We start from the raw sequence: 20,136 nt of genomic DNA, 5'->3' as shown, positions 1-20,136 counted from the left end.
TCCAACTCGTACAGATGCCTTACATCTTCAATAAAAACTTTTCACTGCTTCTAACAACTTGCCTCCCACACCATATATTCTTAATACCTTCCACAAAACATCTCAATCCACCCTATCATATGGCATCTCCAGATTCATAAATGCTACTTACATATACATGTGTTTTTCTAAGTATTTCTCACATACATTCTTCAAAGCAAACACCTGATCCTCACATCCTATACCACTTCTGAAACCACTTTCCTCTTCCCCACTCTGATGCTCTGTACATGCTTTCACCCTCTCAATCAATAACCTCCCATATAATTTACCAGGAATACTCAACAACCTTATACCTCTGTAATTTAAACACTCGCCTTTATTCCCTTTGCCTTCATACAATGGCACTATGCCTGCATTCCGCCAATCTTCAGGCACCTCACCATGAGTCATACATACATTAAATATCCTTACAAACCAGTCAGAAACACAGTCACCCCCTTTTTTTTATAAATTCCACTGCATTACCATCCAAACCCACTGCCTTGCCGGCTTTCATCTTCCACAAAACTTTTACTACCTCTTCTCTATTTACCATATCATTCTCCCTAACCCTCTCACTTCGCATACCACCAATAATCAAAACACCCTATATCTGCCACTCTGTCATGTAACATTCAACAAACCTTCAAAATATTCACTCCATCTCCTTCTCACATCACCACTCCTTGTCATTACCTTCCCATTAGCCCCCTTCACTGATATTCCCTTTTGTTCTCTTGTGTACACACTTTGTTTACCTCCTTTCAAAACACCTTTTAATTCAATTTAATGATTCTCTCTCACCCCAACTCTCATTTGCCCTCTGTTTCACCTCTTGCACCTTTCTCTTGACCTCCTGCCTCTCTTTTTTATACATCTCCCAGTCATTTGCACCCTACAAAATTCATCCAAATGCCTCTCTCTTCTCTTTCACTAATAATCTTATTTCTTCATCCCGCCACTCACAACCCTTTCTAATCTGCCCACCTCTCACCCTTCTCATGCCACAAGCATCTTTTGCGCAAGCCATCACTGCTTCCCAATATACATCCCATTCCTCCCCCACTCCCCTTACGTCCTTTGCTCTCACCTTTTTCCATTCTGCTCTCAGTCTCTCCTGGTACTTCCTCACACAAGTCTCCTTCCCAAGCTCACTTACTCTCACCACTGTCTTCACCCCAACATTCTCTCTTCTTTTATGAAAACCTCTACAAATCTTCACCTTCACCTCCACAAGATAATGATTAGACTTCCTTCCAGTTGCACCTCTCAGCACATTAACATCCAAAAGTCTCTCTTTCACACACCTATCAATTATCACGTAATCCAATAATGCTCTCGTGCCATCTCTCCTATTTACATACATAACTTATGTATATCTCTTTAAACCAGAAATTCCTAATCACTGGTCCTTTTTCAGCACACAAATCTACAAACTCTTCACCATTTCCATTCACAACACTAAGCACCCCATGTACACCAATTATTCCCTCAATTGCCACATTACAGATTACAGATTAGAAAGGGTAGTGAGTGGTGGGTGAAGAAGTAAAATTGTTAGTGAAAGAGAAGAGAGAGGCACTTGGACGATTTATTTTTGCAGGGAAGTAGTGCAAATGACTGGGATATGTATAAAAGAACTAGGCAAGAGGTCAAGAGAAAGGTGCAATAGGTGAAAAAGAGGGCACATGAGAGATGGAGTGTGAGAGTATCATTAAATTTTAGGGAGAATAAAAAGATGTTTTGGAGGAGGTAAATGTTTTGAAATGGGGAGGTGATAACAAGTAGTGGTGAAGTGAGAAGGAGATGGAGTGAGTATTTTGAAGGTTTGTTGAATGTATTTGATGATAGAGTAGCAGATATAGTGTGTTTTGGTCGAGGTGGTGTGCGAAGTTGGAGGGTCAGGAAGAATGATTTGGTAAACGGAGAAGAGGTAGTGAAAGCTCAGCGAAAGATGAAAGCCAGCAAGGTGGCGGGTTTGGATGGTATTACTGTGGGATTTTTTAAAAAAGAGGGTGACTGGTTGGTGAGGATATTCAACATATTTTTGGTTCATGGTGAAGTGCCTGAGGATTGATGGAATGCATGCATAGTGCCATTGTACAAAGGCAAAGGGGATAAACGTGAGTGTTTAAATTACAGAGGTATAAGGTTGTTGAGTATTCCTGGGAAATTATATGGGAGGGTATTGATTGAGAGGGTCAAGGCATGTACAGAGAATCAGATTGGGGAAGAGCAGTGTGTTTTCAGAAGTGGTAGAGGATGTGTGGATCAGGTGTTTTCTTTGAAGAATATATGTGAGAAATACTTAGAAAAACAGGTGGATTTGTATGTAGCATTTATGAATCTGGAGAAGGTACATGATAGGGTTGATAGAGATGCTCTGTAGAAGGTATTAAGAGTATATGGTTTGGGAGGTAAGTTGCAAGAAGCAATGAAAAGTTTTTATCGAGGATGTAAGGCATGTGTACGAGTATGAAGAGAGGAAAGTGATTGGTTCCCAGTGAATGGCATTTTGCGGCAGGGGTGTGTGATGCCTCCATAGCTGTTTGATATGTTTATGGATGGGGTTACTAGGGAGGTGAATGCAAGAGTTTTGGAGAGAGGGGCATGTATGCAGTCTGTTGTGGATGAGAGGGCTTGGGAAGTGAGTCAGTTGTTGTTCACTGAAGATTCAGCGCAGGTTGCAGATTTGGGTGAGAAACTGCAGAAGCTGGTGTCTGAGTTTGGTAAAGTGTGTGAAAGAAGAATGCTGAGAGTAAATATGAATAAGAGCAAGGTTATTAATTACAGTAGGGTTGACGGACAAGTAAATTGGGAGGTAAGTTTGAATGGAGAAAAACTGAAGGAATTGAAGTGTTTTAGAAATCTGGGAGTGGATTTGTCAGTGGATGGAACCATGGAAGTGGAAGTGAGTCACAGGGTGGGGAGAGCAAAAATGGGTATGTTTGAAGGAAAAGTGGTTCCAACAACGTTATATGGTTGTGAGGCGTGGGCTATAGACAGGGTTGTGCGGAGGATGGTGGATGTTTTGGAAATGAGATGTTTGAGGACAATATATGGTGTGAGGTGGTTTTATCGAGTAAGTAACGAAAGGGTAAGAGAGATGTGTGGTAATAAAAATAGTGTGGTTGAGAGAGCAGAAGAGGGTGTATTGAAATAGTTTGGTCACATGGAGAGAATGAGTGAGGAAAGATTGACAAGAGGATATATATTTGTCAGAGGTGGAGGGAACAATGAGAAGCAGGAGACCAAATTGGAGGTGAAAGGATGTAGTGAAAAATATTTTGAGCAATCGGGGCCTAAATATACAGGAGGGTGAAACGTGTGCAAGGAATAGAGTGAATTGGAACGATGTGGTATACTGGGGTTGACATGCTTTCAGTGGATTGAACCAGTGTATGTGAAGCATCTGGGGTAAACCATGGAAAGTTTTGTGGGGCCTGGATCTGGAAACGGAGTTATGGTTTTGGTGCAGTACACATAACAGCTAGAGACTGAGTGTGAACAAATGTAGCCTTTGTTGTCTTTTTCCTAGCGCTACCTTGCACGCATGTAGGGGGGAAGGGGGTGCCATTTCATGTGTGGCTGGGTGGCGGCGGGAATGGATGAAGGCAGCATGTATGAATATGTACATGTGTATATATGTATATGTCTGTGTATGTATACGTTTAAATGTTTAGGTATGTATATGTGTGTGTGTGTGTGTGTGGGCGTTTATGTATATACATGTGTATGTGGGTGGGTTAGGCCATTCTTTCGTCTGTTTCCTTGCGCTACCTCGCAAATGTGGGAGACAGCGACGCAGTACATATATATATATCTTTCTTTCTTTCAAACTATTCGCTATTTCCCGTGTTAGCAAGGTAGCGTTAAGAACAGAGGACTGGGCCTCTGAGGGAATATCCTCACCTGGCCCCCTTCTCTGTTCCTTCTTTTGGAAAATTAAAAAAAAAACGAGGGGAGGATTTCCAGCCCCCGCTCCCACCCCTTTTAGTCGCCTTCTACGAAACGCAGGGAATAGGTGGGAAGTATTCTTTCTCCCCTATCCCCAGGGATAATATATATATATATATATATATATATATATATATATATATATATATATATATATATATATATGTATCAATATTTTTTTTTTTTTTTTTTTTGCTTTGTCGCTGTCTCCCACGTTTGCGAGGTAGCGCAAGGAAACAGACGAAAGAAATGGCCCAACCCACCAACATACACATGTATATACATACGTCCACACACGCAAATATACATACCCACACGGCTTTCCATGGTTTACCCCAGAGGCTTCACATGCCTTGATTCAATCCACTGACAGCACGTCAACCCCGGTATACCACATCGCTCCAATTCACTCTATTCCTTGCCCTCCTTTCACGCTCCTGCATGTTCAGGCCCCGATCTTACAAAATCTTTTTCACTCCATCTTTCCACCTCCAATTTGGTCTCCCTCTTCTCCTCGTTCCCTCCACCTCCGACACATATATCCTCTTGGTCAATCTTTCCTCACTCATTCTCTCCATGTGCCCAAACCATTTCAAAACACCCTCTTCTGCTCTCTCAACCACACTCTTTTTATTTCCACACATCTCTCTTACCCTTACGTTACTTACTCGATCAAACCACCTCACACTACACATTGTCCTCAAACATCTCATTTCCAGCACATCCATCCTCCTGCGCACAACTCTATCCATAGCCCACACCTCGCAACCATACAACATTGTTGGAACCACTATTCCTTCAAACATACCCATTTTTGCTTTCCAAGATAATGTTCTCGACTTCCACACATTCTTCAAGGCTCCCAGAATTTTCGCCCCCTCCCCCACCCTATGATCCACTTCCGCTTCCATGGTTCCATCCGCTGCCAGATCCACTCCCAGATATCTAAAACACTTTACTTCCTCCAGTTATTCTCCATTCAAACTCACCTCCCAATTGACTTGACCCTCAACCCTACTGTACCTAATAACCTTGCTCTTATTCACATTTACTCTTAACTTTCTTCTTTCACACACTTTACCAAACTCAGTCACCAGCTTCTGCAGTTTCTCACATGAATCAGCCACCAGCGCTGTATCATCAGCGAACAACAACTGACTCACTTCCCAAGCTCTCTCATCCCCAACAGACTTCATACTTGCCCCTCTTTCCAAAACTCTTGCATTCACCTCCCTAACAACCCCATCCATAAACAAATTAAACAACCATGGAGACATCACACACCCCTGCCGCAAACCTACATTCACTGAGAACCAATCACTTTCCTCTCTTCCTACACGTACACATGCCTTACATCCTCGATAAAAACTTTTCACTGCTTCTAACAACTTGCCTCCCACACCATATATTCTAAATACCTTCCACAGAGCATCTCTATCAACTCTATCATATGCCTTCTCCAAATCCATAAATGCCACATACAAATCCATTTGCTTTTCTAAGTATTTCTCACATACATTCTTCAAAGCAAACACCTGATCCACACATCCTCTACCACTTCTGAAACCACACTGCTCTTCCCCAATCTGATGCTCTGTACATGCCTTCACCCTCTCAATCAATACCCTCCCATATAATTTACCAGGAATACTCAACAAACTTATACCTCTGTAATTTGAGCACTCACTCTTATCCCCTTTGCCTTTGTACAATGGCACTATGCACGCATTCCGCCAATCCTCAGGCACCTCACCATGAGTCATACATACATTAAATAACCTTACCAACCAGTCAACAATACAGTCACTCCCTTTTTTAATAAATTCCACTATATATATATATATATATATATATATATATATATATATATATATATATATATATACATATATATATATATATATATATTATCCCTGGGGATAGGGGAGAAAGAATACTTCCCACGTATTCCCTGCGTGTCGTAGAAGGCGACTAAAGGGGGAGGGAACGGGTGGCTGGAAATTCTCCCCTCTCCTTTTTTTTTTCAATTTTCCAAAAGAAGGAACAGAGAAGGGGGGCCAGGTGAGGATATTCCCTCAAAGGCCCAGTCCTCTGTTCTTAACGCTACCTTGCTAATGCGGGAAATGGCGAATAGTATGAAAGAAAAAGATATATATATATATATATATATATATATATATATATATATATATATATATATATATATATATATATATATATTTTATTATACTTTGTCACTGTCTCCTGCATTAGCGAGGTACAGCAAGGAAACAGACGAAAGAATGGCCCAACCCACCCACATGCACATGTATATACATACACATCCACACACACAAATATACATACCTATACATCTCAATGTACACATATATATATATATATATATATATATATATATATACACACACAGACATATACATATATACACATGTACATAATTCATACTGTCTGACTTTATTTATTCCCATCACCACCTCGCCACACATGGAATAACAACACCCTCCCCCCTCATGTGTGCAAGGTAGTGCTAGGAAAAGACAACAAAGGCACCATTCGTTCACACTCAGTCTCTAGCTGTCATGTAATAATGCACTGAAACCACAGCTCCCTTTCCACATCCAGGCCCCACACAACTTTCCAAGGTTTACCCCAGATGCTTCACATGCCCTGGTTCAATCCATTGACAGCACGTCAACCCCGGTATACCACATCGTTCCAATTCACTCTATTCCTTGCACGCCTTTCACCCTCCTGCATGTTCAGGCCCCGATCACTCAAAATCTTTTCACTCCATCTTTCCACCTCCAATTTGGTCTCCCACTTCTCCTTATTCCCTCCACCTCTGACACATATATCCTCTTGGTCAATCTTTTCTCACTCATTCTCTTCATGTGACCAAACCATTTCAAAACACCCTCTTCTGCTCTCTCAACCACACTCTTTTTATTACCACACATCTCTCTTGCCCTAACATTACTTACTCGATCAAAACACCTCACACCACATATTGTCCTCAAACATCTCATTTCCAGCACATCCACCCTCCTGCACAAAACTCTATCCATAGCCCATGCCTTGCAACCATACAACATTGTTGGAACCACTATTCCCTCAAACATACCCATTTTTGCTTTCCGAGATAATGTTCTTGACTTCCACACATTCTTCAAGGCTCCCAGAATTTTCGCACCCTCCCCCACCCTATGATTCACTTCCGCTTCCATGGTTCCATCCGCTGCCAAATCCACTCCCAGATATCTAAAACACTTCAACTCCTCCAGTTTTTCTCCATTCAAACTTACCTCCCAATTTACTTGACCCTCAACCTTACTGTACCTAATAACCTTACTCTTATTCACATTTACTCTCAACTTTCTTCTTTCACACACTTTACCAAACTCAGTCACCAGCTTCTGCAGTTTTTCACATGAATCAGCCAAGAGTGCTGTATCATCAGCGAACAACAACTGACTCACTTCCCAAGCTCTCTCATCCCCAACAGACTTCATACTTGCCCCTCTTTCCAAAACTCTTGCATTTACCTCCCTAACAACCCCATCCATAAACAAATTAAACAATCATGGAAACATCACACACCCCTGCCGCAAACCTACATTCACTGAGAACCAATCGCTTTCCTCTCTTCCTACACGTACACATGCCTTACATCCTCAATAAAAACTTTTCACTGCTTCTAACAACTTGCCTCCCACACCATATATTCTTAATACCTTCCACAGAGCATCTCTATCATCTCTTATCATATGCCTTTTCCAGATCAATAAATGCTACATACAAATCCATTTGCTTTTCTAAGTATTTCTCACATACATTCTTCAGAGCAAACACCTGATCCTCACATCCTCTACCACTTCTGAAACGACACTGCTCTTCCCCAGTCTGATGCTCTGTACATACCTTCACCCTCTCAATCAATACCCTCCCATAAAATTTACCAGGAATACTCAACAAACTTATTCCTCTGTAATTTGAGCACTCACTCTTATCCCCTTTGCGTTTGTACAGTGGCACTATGCAAGCATTCCGCCAATCCTCAGGCACCTCACCATTAATCATACATACATTGAATAACCTTACCAACCAGTCAACAATACAGTCACCCCCTTTTTTAATAAATTCCACTGCAGTACCATCCAAATCCACTGCCTTGCCAGCTTTCATCTTCCACAAAGCTTTTACTACCTCTTCTCTGTTTACCAAATCATTTTCCCTAACCCTATCACTTTGCACACCAACTCGACCAAAACACCCTATATCTGCCACTCTATCATCAAACACATTCAACAAACCTTCAAAATACTCACTCCATCTCCTTCTCACATCACCACTCCTTGTTATCATCTCCCCATTTGCGCCCTTCACTGAAGTTCCCATTTGTTCCCTTGGCTTATGCACTTTATTTACCTCCTTCCAAAACATCTTTTTATTCTCCCTAAAATTTAATGATACTCTCTCACCCCAACTCTCATTTGCCCTCTTTTTCACCTCTTGCACCTTTCTCTTGACCTCCTGCCACTTTCTTTTATACTTCTCCCACTCATTGGCATTATTTCCCTGCAAAAAATCATCCAAATGCCTCTCTTTTCTCTTTCACTAATAATCTTACTTCTTCATCCCACCACTCACTACCCTTTCTAATCTACCGACCTCCCATGCTTCTCATGCCACAAGCATCTTTTGCGCAAGCTATCACTGTTTCCCTAAATACATCCCATTCCTCCCCCACTCCCCTTACGTCCTTTGTTCTTACCTTTTTCCATTCTGTATTCAGTGTCTCCTGGTACTTCCTCACACAAGTCTTCTTCCAAAGCTCACTTACTCTCACCACTCTCTTCACCCCAACACTCTTCTTTTCTGAAAACCTCTACAAATCTTCACCTTCACCTCCACAAGATAATGATCAGACATCCCTCCAGTTGCACCTCTCAGCGCATTAACATCCAAAAGCCACTCTTTCCCGGCGCCTATCAATTAACACGTAATCCAATAACGCTCTCTGGCCATCTATCCAACTTACATACGTATACTTATGTATATCTCTCTTTTTAAGTCAGGTATTCCCAATCACCAGTCATTTTTCAGCACATAAATCTACAAGCTCTTCACCATTTCCATTTACAAAACTGAACACCCCATGTATACCAATTATTCCCTCAACTGCCACATTACTCACCTTTGCATTCAAATCACCCATCACTATAACCCGGTCTCATGCATCAAAACCACTAACACACTCATTCAGCTGCTCCCAAAACACTTGCCTCTGATGATCTTTCTTCTCATGCCCAGGTGCATATGCACCAATAATCACCCATCTCTCTCCATCAACTTTCAGTTTTACCCATATCAATCTAGAGTTTACTTTCTTACACTCTATCACATACTCCGACAACTCCTGTTTCAGGAGTAGTGCTACTCCTTCCCTTGCTCTTGTCCTCTCACTAACCCTTGACTTTACTCCCAAGACATTCCCAAACCACTCTTCCCCTTTACCCTTTAGCTTCGTTTCACTCAGAGCCAAAACATCCAGGTTCCTTTCCTCAAACATACTACGTATCTCTCCTTTTTTCTCATCTTGGTTACATCCACACACATTTAGACACCCCAATCTGAGCCTTCGAGGAGGATGAGCATTCCCCGCGTGACTCCTTCTTCTGTTTCCCCTTTTAGAAAGTTGATATACAAGGAGGGGAGGGTTTCTAGCCCCCCCGCTCCCATCCCCTTTAGTCGCCTTCTACGACACGTGAGGAATGTGTGGGAAGTATTCTTTCTCCCCTATCCCCAGGGATAGGGGAGAATATATGTATATATATATATATATATATATATATATATATAATATATATATATATTTTTTTTTTTTTTGCTTTGTCGCTGTCTCCCGCGTTTGCGAGGTAGCGCAAGGAAACAGACGAAAGAAATGGCCCAACCCACCCCCATACACATGTATATACATACGTCCACACACGCAAATATACATACCTACACAGCTTTCCATGGTTTACCCCAGACGCTTCACATGCCTTGATTCAATCCACTGACAGCACGTTAACCCCGGTATACCACATTGCTCCAATTCACTCTATTCCTTGCCCTCCTTTCACCCTCCTGCATGTTCAGGCCCCGATCACACAAAATCTTTTTCACTCCATCTTTCCACCTCCAATTTGGTCTCCCTCTTCTCCTCGTTCCCTCCACCTCCGACACATATATCCTCTTGGTCAATCTTTCCTCACTCATTCTCTCCATGCGCCCAAACCATTTCAAAACACCCTCTTCTGCTCTCTCAACCACGCTCTTTTTATTTCCACACATCTCTCTTACCCTTACGTTACTTACTCGATCAAACCACCTCACACCACACATTGTCCTCAAACATCTCATTTCCAGCACATCCATCCTCCTGCGCACAACTCTATCCATAGCCCACGCCTCGCAACCATACAACATTGTTGGAACCACTATTCCTTCAAACATACCCATTTTTGCTTTCCGAGATACTGTTCTCGACTTCCACACATTCTTCAAGGCTCCCAGAATTTTCGCCCCCTCCCCCATCCTATGATCCACTTCCGCTTCCATGGTTCCATCCGCTGCCAGATCCACTCCCAGATATCTAAAACACTTTATATATATATATATATATATATATATATATATATATATATATATATATATATATATATATATATATATATATATATATAGTGAGTGGTGGGATGAAGAAGTAAGAGTATTAGTGAAAGAGAAGAGAGAGGCATTTGGACGATTTTTGCAGGGAAAAAATGCAATTGAGTGGGAGATGTATAAAAGAAAGAGACAGGAGGTCAAGAGAAAGGTGCAAGAGGTGAAAAAAAGGGCAAATGAGAGTTGGGGTGAGAGAGTATCATTAAATTTTAGGGAGAATAAAAAGATGTTCTGGAAGGAGGTAAATAAAGTGCGTAAGACAAGGGAGCAAATGGGAACTTCAGTGAAGGGCGCAAATGGGGAGGTGATAACAAGTAGTGGTGATGTGAGAAGGAGATGGAGTGAGTATTTTGAAGGTTTGTGGAATGTGTTTGATGATAGAGTGGCAGATATAGGGTGTTTTGGTCGAGGTGGTGTGCAAAGTGAGAGGGTTAGGGAAAATGATTTGGTAAACAGAGAAGAGGTAATGAAAGCTTTGCGGAAGATGAAAGCCGGCAAGGCAGCAGGTTTGGATGGTATTGCAGTGGAATTTATTAAAAAAGGGGGTGACTGTATTGTTGACTGGTTGGTAAGGTTATTTAATGTATGTATGACTCATGGTGAGGTGCCTGAGGATTGGCGGAATGCGTGCATAGTGCCATTGTACAAAGGCAAAGGGGATAAGAGTGAGTGCTCAAATTACAGAGGTATAAGTTTGTTGAGTATTCCTGGTAAATTATATGGGAGGGTATTGATTGAGAGGGTGAAGGCATGTACAGAGCATCAGATTGGGGAAGAGCAGTGTGGTTTCAGAAGTGGTAGAGGATGTGTGGATCAGGTGTATACTTTGAAGAATGTATGTGAGAAATACTTAGAAAAGCAAATGGATTTGTATGTAGCATTTATGGATCTGGAGAAGGCATATGATAGAGTTGATAGAGATGCTCTGTGGAAGGTATTAAGAATATATGGTGTGGGAGGAAAGTTGTTAGAAGCAGTGAAAAGCTTTTATCGAGGATGTAAGGCATGTGTACGTGTAGGAAGAGAGGAAAGTGATTGGTTCTCAGTGAATGTAGGTTTGCGGCAGGGGTGTGTGATGTCTCGATGGTTGTTTAATTTGTTTATGGATGGGGTTGTTAGGGAGGTAAATGCAAGAGTTTTGGAAAGAGGGGCAAGTATGAAGTCTATTGGGGATGAGAGAGCTTGGGAAGTGAGTCAGTTGTTGTTCGCTGATGATACAGCGCTGGTGGCTGATTCATGTGAGAAACTGCAGAAGCTGGTGACTGAGTTTGGTAAAGTGTGTGGAAGAAGAAAGTTGAGAGTAAATGTGAATAAGAGCAAGGTTATTAGTACAGTAGGGTTGAGGGTCAAGTCAATTGGGAGGTAAGTTTGAATGGAGAAAAACTGGAGGAAGTGAAGTGTTTTAGATATCTGGGAGTGGATCTGGCAGCGGATGGAACCATGGAAGCGGAAGTGGATCACAGGGTGGGGGAGGGGGCGAAAATTCTGGGGGCCTTGAAGAATGTGTGGAAGTCGAGAACATTATCTCGGAGAGCAAAAATGGGTATGTTTGAAGGAATAGTGGTTCCAACAATGTTGTATGGTTGCGAGGCGTGGGCTATGGATAGAGTTGTGCGCAGGAGGATGGATGTGCTGGAAATGAGATGTTTGAGGACAATGTGTGGTGTGACGTGGTTTGATCGAGTGAGTAACGTAAGGGTAATAGAGATGTGTGGAAATAAAAAGAGCGTGGTTGAGAGAGCAGAAGAGGGTGTTTTGAAATGGTTTGGGCACATGGAGAGAATGAGTGAGGAAAGATTGACCAAGAGGATATATGTTGGAGGTGGAGGGAATGAGGAGAAGTGGGAGACCAAATTGGAGGTGGAAAGATGGAGTGAAAAAGATTTTGTGTGATCGGGGCCTCAACATGCAGGAGGGTGAAAGGAGGGCAAGGAATAGAGTGAATTGGAGCGATGTGGTATGCTGGGGTTGACGTGCTGTCAGTGGATTGAGTCAGGGCATGTGAAGCGTCTGGGGTAAACCATGGAAAGCTGTGTAGGTATGTATATTTTGCATGTGTGGACGTGTATGTATATACATGTGTATGGGGGTGGGTTGGGCCATTTCTTTCGTCTGTTTCCTTGCGGTACCTCGCAAACGCGGGAGACAGCGACAAAGCAAAAAAAAATATATATATATATATATATATATATATATATATATATATATATATATATATATATATATATATATATATATATATATTATTTATTTATTTATTTTGCTTTGTCGCTGTCTCCCGCATTTGCGAGGTAGCGCAAGGAAACAGAAGAAAGAAATGGCCCAACCCACCCCCATACACATGTATATACACACACGTCCACACACGCAAATATACATACCTATACATCTCAGTGTACACATATATATACACACACAGACACATACATATATACCCATGCACACAATTCACACTGTCTGCCTTTATTCATTCCCATCGCCACCTCGCCACACATGGAATACCATCCCCCTGCCCCCTCATGTGTCCAAGGTAGCGCTAGGAAAATATAACAAAGGCCCCCTTCGTTCACACTCAATCTACTCAGTCTCCAGCTGTCGTGCAGTAGTGCCCGAAACCACAGCTCCCTTTGCACATCCACATATATATATATTTTTTGCTTTGTCGCTGTCTCCCGTGTTAGCAAGGTAGCGCAAGAAAACAGATGAAAGAAATGGCCCAACACACCCACATTCACATGTATATACATACATGTCCAAACACGCAAATATACATACCTATACATCTCAACATATACATATATATACACACACAGACATATACATATATACACATGTACATAATTCATACTGTCTGCCCTTATTAATTCCCATCGCCACCCTGCCACACATGAAATAACAACCCCTTCCCCCCAAATGTGCGCGAGGCAGCGCTAGGAAAAGACAACAAAGGCTACATTCATTCACACTAAGTCTCTAGCTGTCATTTAATAATGCACAGAAACCACAGCTCCCTTTCCACATCCAGGCCCCACAGAACTTTCTATGGTTTACCACAGACGCTTCACATGCCCTGGTTCAATCCATTAACAGCACGTCGACCCCAGTATACCACATCGTTCCAATTCACTCTATTCCTTGCACGCCTTTCACCCTCCTGCTTGTTCAGGCCCCGATCACTCAAAATCTTTTTCACTCCATCTTTCCACCCACAATTTGGTCTCCCACTTCTCCTCGTTCCCTCCACCACTGACACATATATCCTCTTGGTCAATCTTTTGTCGCTCATTCTCTCCATGTGACCAAACCATTTCAAAACACCCTCTTCTGCTTTCTCAATCACACTCTTTTTATTACCACACATCTCTCTTACCGTATTATTACTTACTCGATCAAACCATCTCACACCACATATTGTCCTCAAACTTCTTATTTCCAGCACATCCACCTTCCTTCGCACAACTCTATTCATAGCCCACGCCTCGCAACCATATAACATTGTTGGAACCACTATTCCTTCAAACATACCCATTTTTGCTTTCCAAGATAATGTTCTCGACTTCCACATATTCTTCAACGCTCCCAGAACTTTCGCTCCCTCCCCTACCTTATGATTCACTTCCGCTTCCATGGTTCCATCTGCTGCCAAATCCACTCCCAGATATCTAAAACACTTCACTTCCTCCAGTTTTTCTCCAATAAAACTTACCTCCCAATTGACTTGACCCTCAACCCTACTGTACCTAATAACCTTGCTCTTATTCACATTTACTCTCAGCTTTCTTCTTTCATACACTTAACCAAACTCAGTCACCAGCTTGTGCAGTTTCATCAGCGAACAACAACTGATTCACTTCCCAAGCTCTCTCATCCACAACAGACTGCATACTTGCCCCTCTTTCCAAAACTCCTGCATTCACCTCCCTAACAACCCCATCCATAAACAAATTAAACAACCATGGAGACATCACACACCCCTGCCGCAAACCAACATTCACTGAGAACCAATCATTTTCCTCTCTTCCTACACGTACACATGCCTTACATCCTCGATAAAAACTTTTCACTGCTTCTAACAACTTGCCTCCCACACCATATATTCTTGATACCTTCCACAGAGCATCTCTATCAACTCTATAATATGCTTTCTCCAGATACATAAATGCCACATACAAATCCATTTGCTTTTCTAAGTATTTCTCACATACACACATCAAAGCAAACACCTGATCCACACATCCTCTACCACTTCTGAAACCACACATCTCTTCCCCAATCTGATGCTTTGTACATGCCTTCACCCTCTCAATCAATACCCTCCCATATAATTTCCCAGGACTACTCAACAAACTTATACCTTTGTAATTTGAGCACTCACTTTTATCCCCTTTGCCTTTGTACAATGGCACTATGCAAGCATTCTGCCAATCATCAGGCACTTCACCATGAGACATTCATACATTAAATAACCTTACCAACTAGTCAGCAATACGGTCACCCCCTTTTGTTAATAAATTCTACTGCAATATAATCCAAACCCGCTGCCTTGCTGGCTTTCATCTTCCGCAAATCTTTTACTACCTCTTCTCTGTTTACCAAATCATTTTCATTAACCCTCTCACTTTGCACACCACCTCGACCAAAACACCCTATATCTGCCACTCTATCATCAAACACATTCAACAAACCTTCAAAATACTAACTCCATCTCCTCACATCACATTGGTTGTCATCACCTCCCCATTAGCCCCGTTCACTGAAGTTCCCATTTGCTCCCTTGTCTTACGCACTTTGTTTACCTCCTTCCAAAACATCTTTTTATTCTCCTTAAAATTTAATGATACTCTCTCACCCCAACTCTCATTTGCCCTCTTTTTCACCTCTTGCACCCTCTTGACTAGTATCTTGTGTTGTAATATATTTTGCTGTCCTTGACCTTTTTGGTGAAGGATTTCTCTAACCCTCCTCCATCATGTTTATATCCACTCATGGCTTGGAGGACAAACTGAACTAGGAGAGAAATATGGTTTTTAAGTAAGAAAAACTTTCTGAGGCAGTATCCCATGAGCATTTTTCTGGTCATTTTTCTCACCTTAGATTCCCCTTCATGACAAACCTTTATCTAAGTGATGGTAACCACCCCTGTGTTCCAAGAATAATGCAGTGCGTAATTACTGATAACCTTGGGGCATTCATGTTATCATTTCATGGAGGTTGTTGACTGATCAGAGGGCAGACCCAGGCTAAGCTTCACTTATCCACCTAGTAGATGATTGATGAAGGATGAGAAGCATATGCTTCACCATTAATGTGGTGTTAAGAATTTTGTAACCCCCAGAGGCTTGATATGTCTCTCATGACTCTTAGGGGACTGCTCAGAAAGAAATAATTTTTCACACTTCAGAACTATACAGGTTGCACCTCTCTAATCCGGCACTCTGTGGTCCAGCACATTTTGAATCTGCCAACATTAGTTATTAGTTTGTGGATCTGCCATCAGGGTTGTGCTGTTTTAAAGTGCCAAAATCTGTTTACACTGCAGGTGAGCTAATTGACAGCCCTGTTAATTTCTTATATTCAGATGTATTTAAGCCCTTCAGGATGTCATCCAAGAGACTAAGAGGTGGAGAAGATGGTGCTAGTGTGTAAGCATAAATCATTATCTGTGCTTGAAAAGGTGGTGTTACTGAAAAAATTAGATAGAGGAACTTCTGTAAAGACCGTGTGAGCAGGGGCGTATTTAGGGGAAATAGCACCAGTGGCAAGCACTGAAATTGCGCCCCTGTCCAAGCATATGACACCAATATTTTTCATTTTTATTACTTCTGCCAAGGAGATTATGTTTTTACCAGCATTTGTTTGTTTGTCTCAGCAACTTTCAACAAAAGTTATGAACAAATTTTGATGAAATTTTCAGGGAAAGTCAGAAATGACACAAGGACCAATTGATTAGATTTTGGGAGTGATCCAAATCATTGTCTGGATCCAGGAGGCCATTAAAGGAATATTAATTTAAATAACTGTTGAACTAATAATGATATTAATGTGATTCCAAATACCAAAGATATGTTTTCATGGTCAAGAAATTTAAATCATTATGATCCGAATCATTGTGTGGATCCAGGATGCCATTACAGAAATATCAATTTTGTGAATACCTATTGAACTAATAATGATATCACTGTGATTCCAAATGCCAAAGATATGTTTTCATGGAAAAAATCTCAATTTTTAGGATTTAACAGTGCCAAATGAGCGCTAGGAGCTGCCTTGGCAGAGGTCTCTGCTCTCCGAATGCAATATCCATTTTATTCACATATACCTAGAGAGTATTGTAGTAGGATATAGAAGGAACTATTCAAAAGAAGAAGAATCCAAAAGACTTGTGAAATGGAAAACTGAATTGAGGAATTGTGAGGTAAATGTGTGATAAGGATGAGATTATTAAGAAAAATATCCAAATCCAACCACCCTTCATTGAATAAAAGTTTATTCAAATATATATCCAGGCTTTATATAAGAGTTTTGCTCTAGTATGTATTTAAGACACTGTATTATATTTATAGCTATAGATATAGATATTTAGGTTAAGTAGAAAGACTCACCATAACATAAACTTTAACCTACTTAGGCCAGAGGTACCCAAACTATGAAAATTACATTGTAAAATTAATGCTGAAAACCATTGGTTCTTTGAATGGTAAATAAAAAAGTATTAGTATCACGATAGTATTTTTGGAAATATATGTATATAGATATGCAAATAAAAGTGCAGGGTGTCCTTAAAACATGTACTCACATTTTGACTCTCATAACTCATTCAATTTTTTCATTTCTTTTCAGATCAAATTAATACCTCATTAGTTAACAAATTATGACACGATTAAAAGTACAACTGCAACTTCCTTGCCTTTACTGATACGAACTGGTCTATGATGTGCTCAAAGTCAGTTTTTCTAGTTTCTTCTCTTTCTACACTGAGCAGAGCAAGATCACAGAGTCTGTCTTGACCCATAGAAGCTCTCAGATATGAAAGCATTAGTTTCATCTTGCTAAATGATCTCTCACAGCTGGCAATAGAAACTGCGATGCTTAGCATTGTCTGAATAGAAATGCGAAGAATAGGAATGACACTATCATCTCCATACTGAACAATGAATTTGAGAAGTTCTTCAGGTTGAGTTATCTTTATGTTGGTGTGACTTGACATCAGCGTTCTACAATCCAAAATTTCTTCATATAGCTGCTGTCCATCAATATCAGAGCTGTATAGTTCACAAAAACCTTCACACTTCTTCTTTATGTCATTGCTGTCGACACTGTAACACAGTCCCTCAACATCAAGAAGGAACCCAAACTTGGCATCTGTGTCATGCAAACGAGTGAACTTTTCATCCATTTCTCTGTGAAGCTGGTCGAGTGTTACCTTCATGACTCAATTTCCTCCTTGTCTGTTACAACCCAGCATCTCTTGAGTTCTCATCAGCCATTTGTTTCTTTCGTCTCCAATGTTTTTCTACTTCAACATTCCATTCTTGACAGAGATTAAGTCCTTTTTTGAGTGACTCACTGACCCACACTTCTCTTTTATCACCAAAATGATCTCAAAGGGCTTCCAAATCCAGGGCAGCATCATGAAAGTTTGTGCTAGTATCCTGTAGCCTCTTTTGAGCACGGTCAATGCAAATGAGTATTTTGTCTCATAATCCTAGCAAAGTCAGAAACTCAACATGCAGTTATACAGCTGCCTTGCCTCGCTTCTTGTTTTACTGGTCTCATTTTTATTGTCTATCATATCCTGGAGGACTTGCAGTATCTCCTCAAGATACTTGTTGACGGGGTTTACTGCTACTGTCTTTGCGAGTACTCCCCCTGGTTTCAGACTCTGACTTAACAACGATGAGGAGAGTATTTCTGAGTTTTTCCCAACGTTTTGTTGAATGAGAGAATAACACATAGAGCTTGAATGGTTCGAAAAACGTGACCATCATTGGATCCTGCTTAGCTGCATGTGCACCTACCAAGTTGAGTGAGTGATTATCACAATTGACATACACCGCCAGCTTGTTTTTCTCACTTATTCTTTGTTGGACACCACTTCTGTGCCCAGCCATCACAGCAGCATTTTCATAGCACTGTGACCGACAATCTTGTAGCTCCATTTTGTCTTTCTCTAGCTGTTTCAAGATGTCTTCGACCAAGCTCAGCATCCTTCTGGCTTATCTGGATAAAAGCAAACTACCTTCCTCTCAAAATCAACTTCCACGTACCTCACTAATGACTTCTGCTCACGGTGTGCTTGATCAGGAGTGGAGTTGAACATGAGACCATAGTACTTGGCTCTGCGAATGCTTCTCAGTAAACTCTGGCAAACAGTGGATGCCATCAGGTGGATGAATTCATTCTGGACACTTGGTGAAAGATAAAATGTGGATCCAGCATGACCTTTCACATAAGTCAAGTGTTCTTTCATGACAGGGTCAGAAATGGCCAATAGTTTCTCTCAGCCAAGAAAATTTCCCACAGTGGCATCATATTCATTGTCTAGCTGAAGTGACTAACTGTGTCCTCGCAAAGCCAGGTTCTGAGTTGCAAGAAATTTTATGCGGTGAAGGATTCTTGTCAAGATATCACACCACTTATGCTTTTCCTACTCAATCTGTGATTGAAGTTCTCAACTAAATTTCTTTCCATATCTTTCCTCTGGGTGAAGCACTTCCGGTGATTCTTGGCATTTTCATGAACACTAAACCTTTCAGGTGCTTTCCACTGGTTGAATCCATTTTCTTGCTCCAATGAGGATTGATGGTCTGACCTGGAATAGAGAAGACAACAGATGCAAAATGCTGACATTTTAGAAGGGGAATAGATTAGCCATGAGCAAGTCACTTCCTCACCATGACCATTCCCCAGTTTTCTCTTGAACCAAGTTTTTTTCACTGAGCAGTTGTTTGTTGGTAGGAAAGGCCCCTCACTGTTCTGGAAATTACTTTGAACCCAACTTCATAATTTCTGTTCTTAATGCATCAGACAGAATTGCTTTTCCGGTATCCTTGTCAGACTTCAAAAGTCCAATGTCATGTTGTTTAATTATGGTAATTCGAGACTCTTTGACACCATCCACTTCACTAGGTTCAGTGTGTTCAGGTTCAATCTTGTCAGGTAAATTTTTGTCAATACATTCATCATCACCACCAACTTCCCTTCCTGTCATGTTAACACTTTCTCTGGCACCCTCACTCTTAACCTCATCATACTCAGTTTTATCTGACTTCCTCTTGTGACACATTGTACTCGATCTATTTTCAGATTAAAACAAACTTGTAGCTGGTGCAGGTGTCTCCATGGAATTTGTCAAACTACTTGATCCAGGCATTTCAAAGAAGGGCATGAAGAACTTGGCTGATTTTTTGGCTTCCTCTGCTTCCATCTTTCTTCTCATTTGCCCTTCAG

At 41.2% G+C, this 20,136-nt stretch overlaps 2 protein-coding genes across 2 annotated transcripts in view; one reads left to right on the top strand and one right to left on the bottom strand.

Annotated features, from left to right (window-relative positions):
• Nucleotides 1-20,136, top strand: part of LOC139749149 (3'(2'),5'-bisphosphate nucleotidase 1) — a 349,490-nt gene that overhangs the window by 13,155 nt on the left and 316,199 nt on the right. The gene's annotated exons all lie outside the window — the stretch shown is intronic.
• Nucleotides 17,567-18,115, bottom strand: LOC139748898 (uncharacterized). The gene has a single exon (XM_071662262.1). The coding sequence runs from the start codon at nt 18,113-18,115 to the stop codon at nt 17,567-17,569; it is 549 nt and encodes a 182-aa protein (XP_071518363.1).

The sequence above is a fragment of the Panulirus ornatus genome, chromosome 6 (genome assembly GCF_036320965.1).
Source record: "Panulirus ornatus isolate Po-2019 chromosome 6, ASM3632096v1, whole genome shotgun sequence".
Lineage (NCBI taxonomy): Eukaryota > Metazoa > Arthropoda > Malacostraca > Decapoda > Palinuridae > Panulirus > Panulirus ornatus.
Note: the sequence above shows the minus strand (reverse complement) of the source record. Positions and strands in the feature narration are given on the sequence as shown.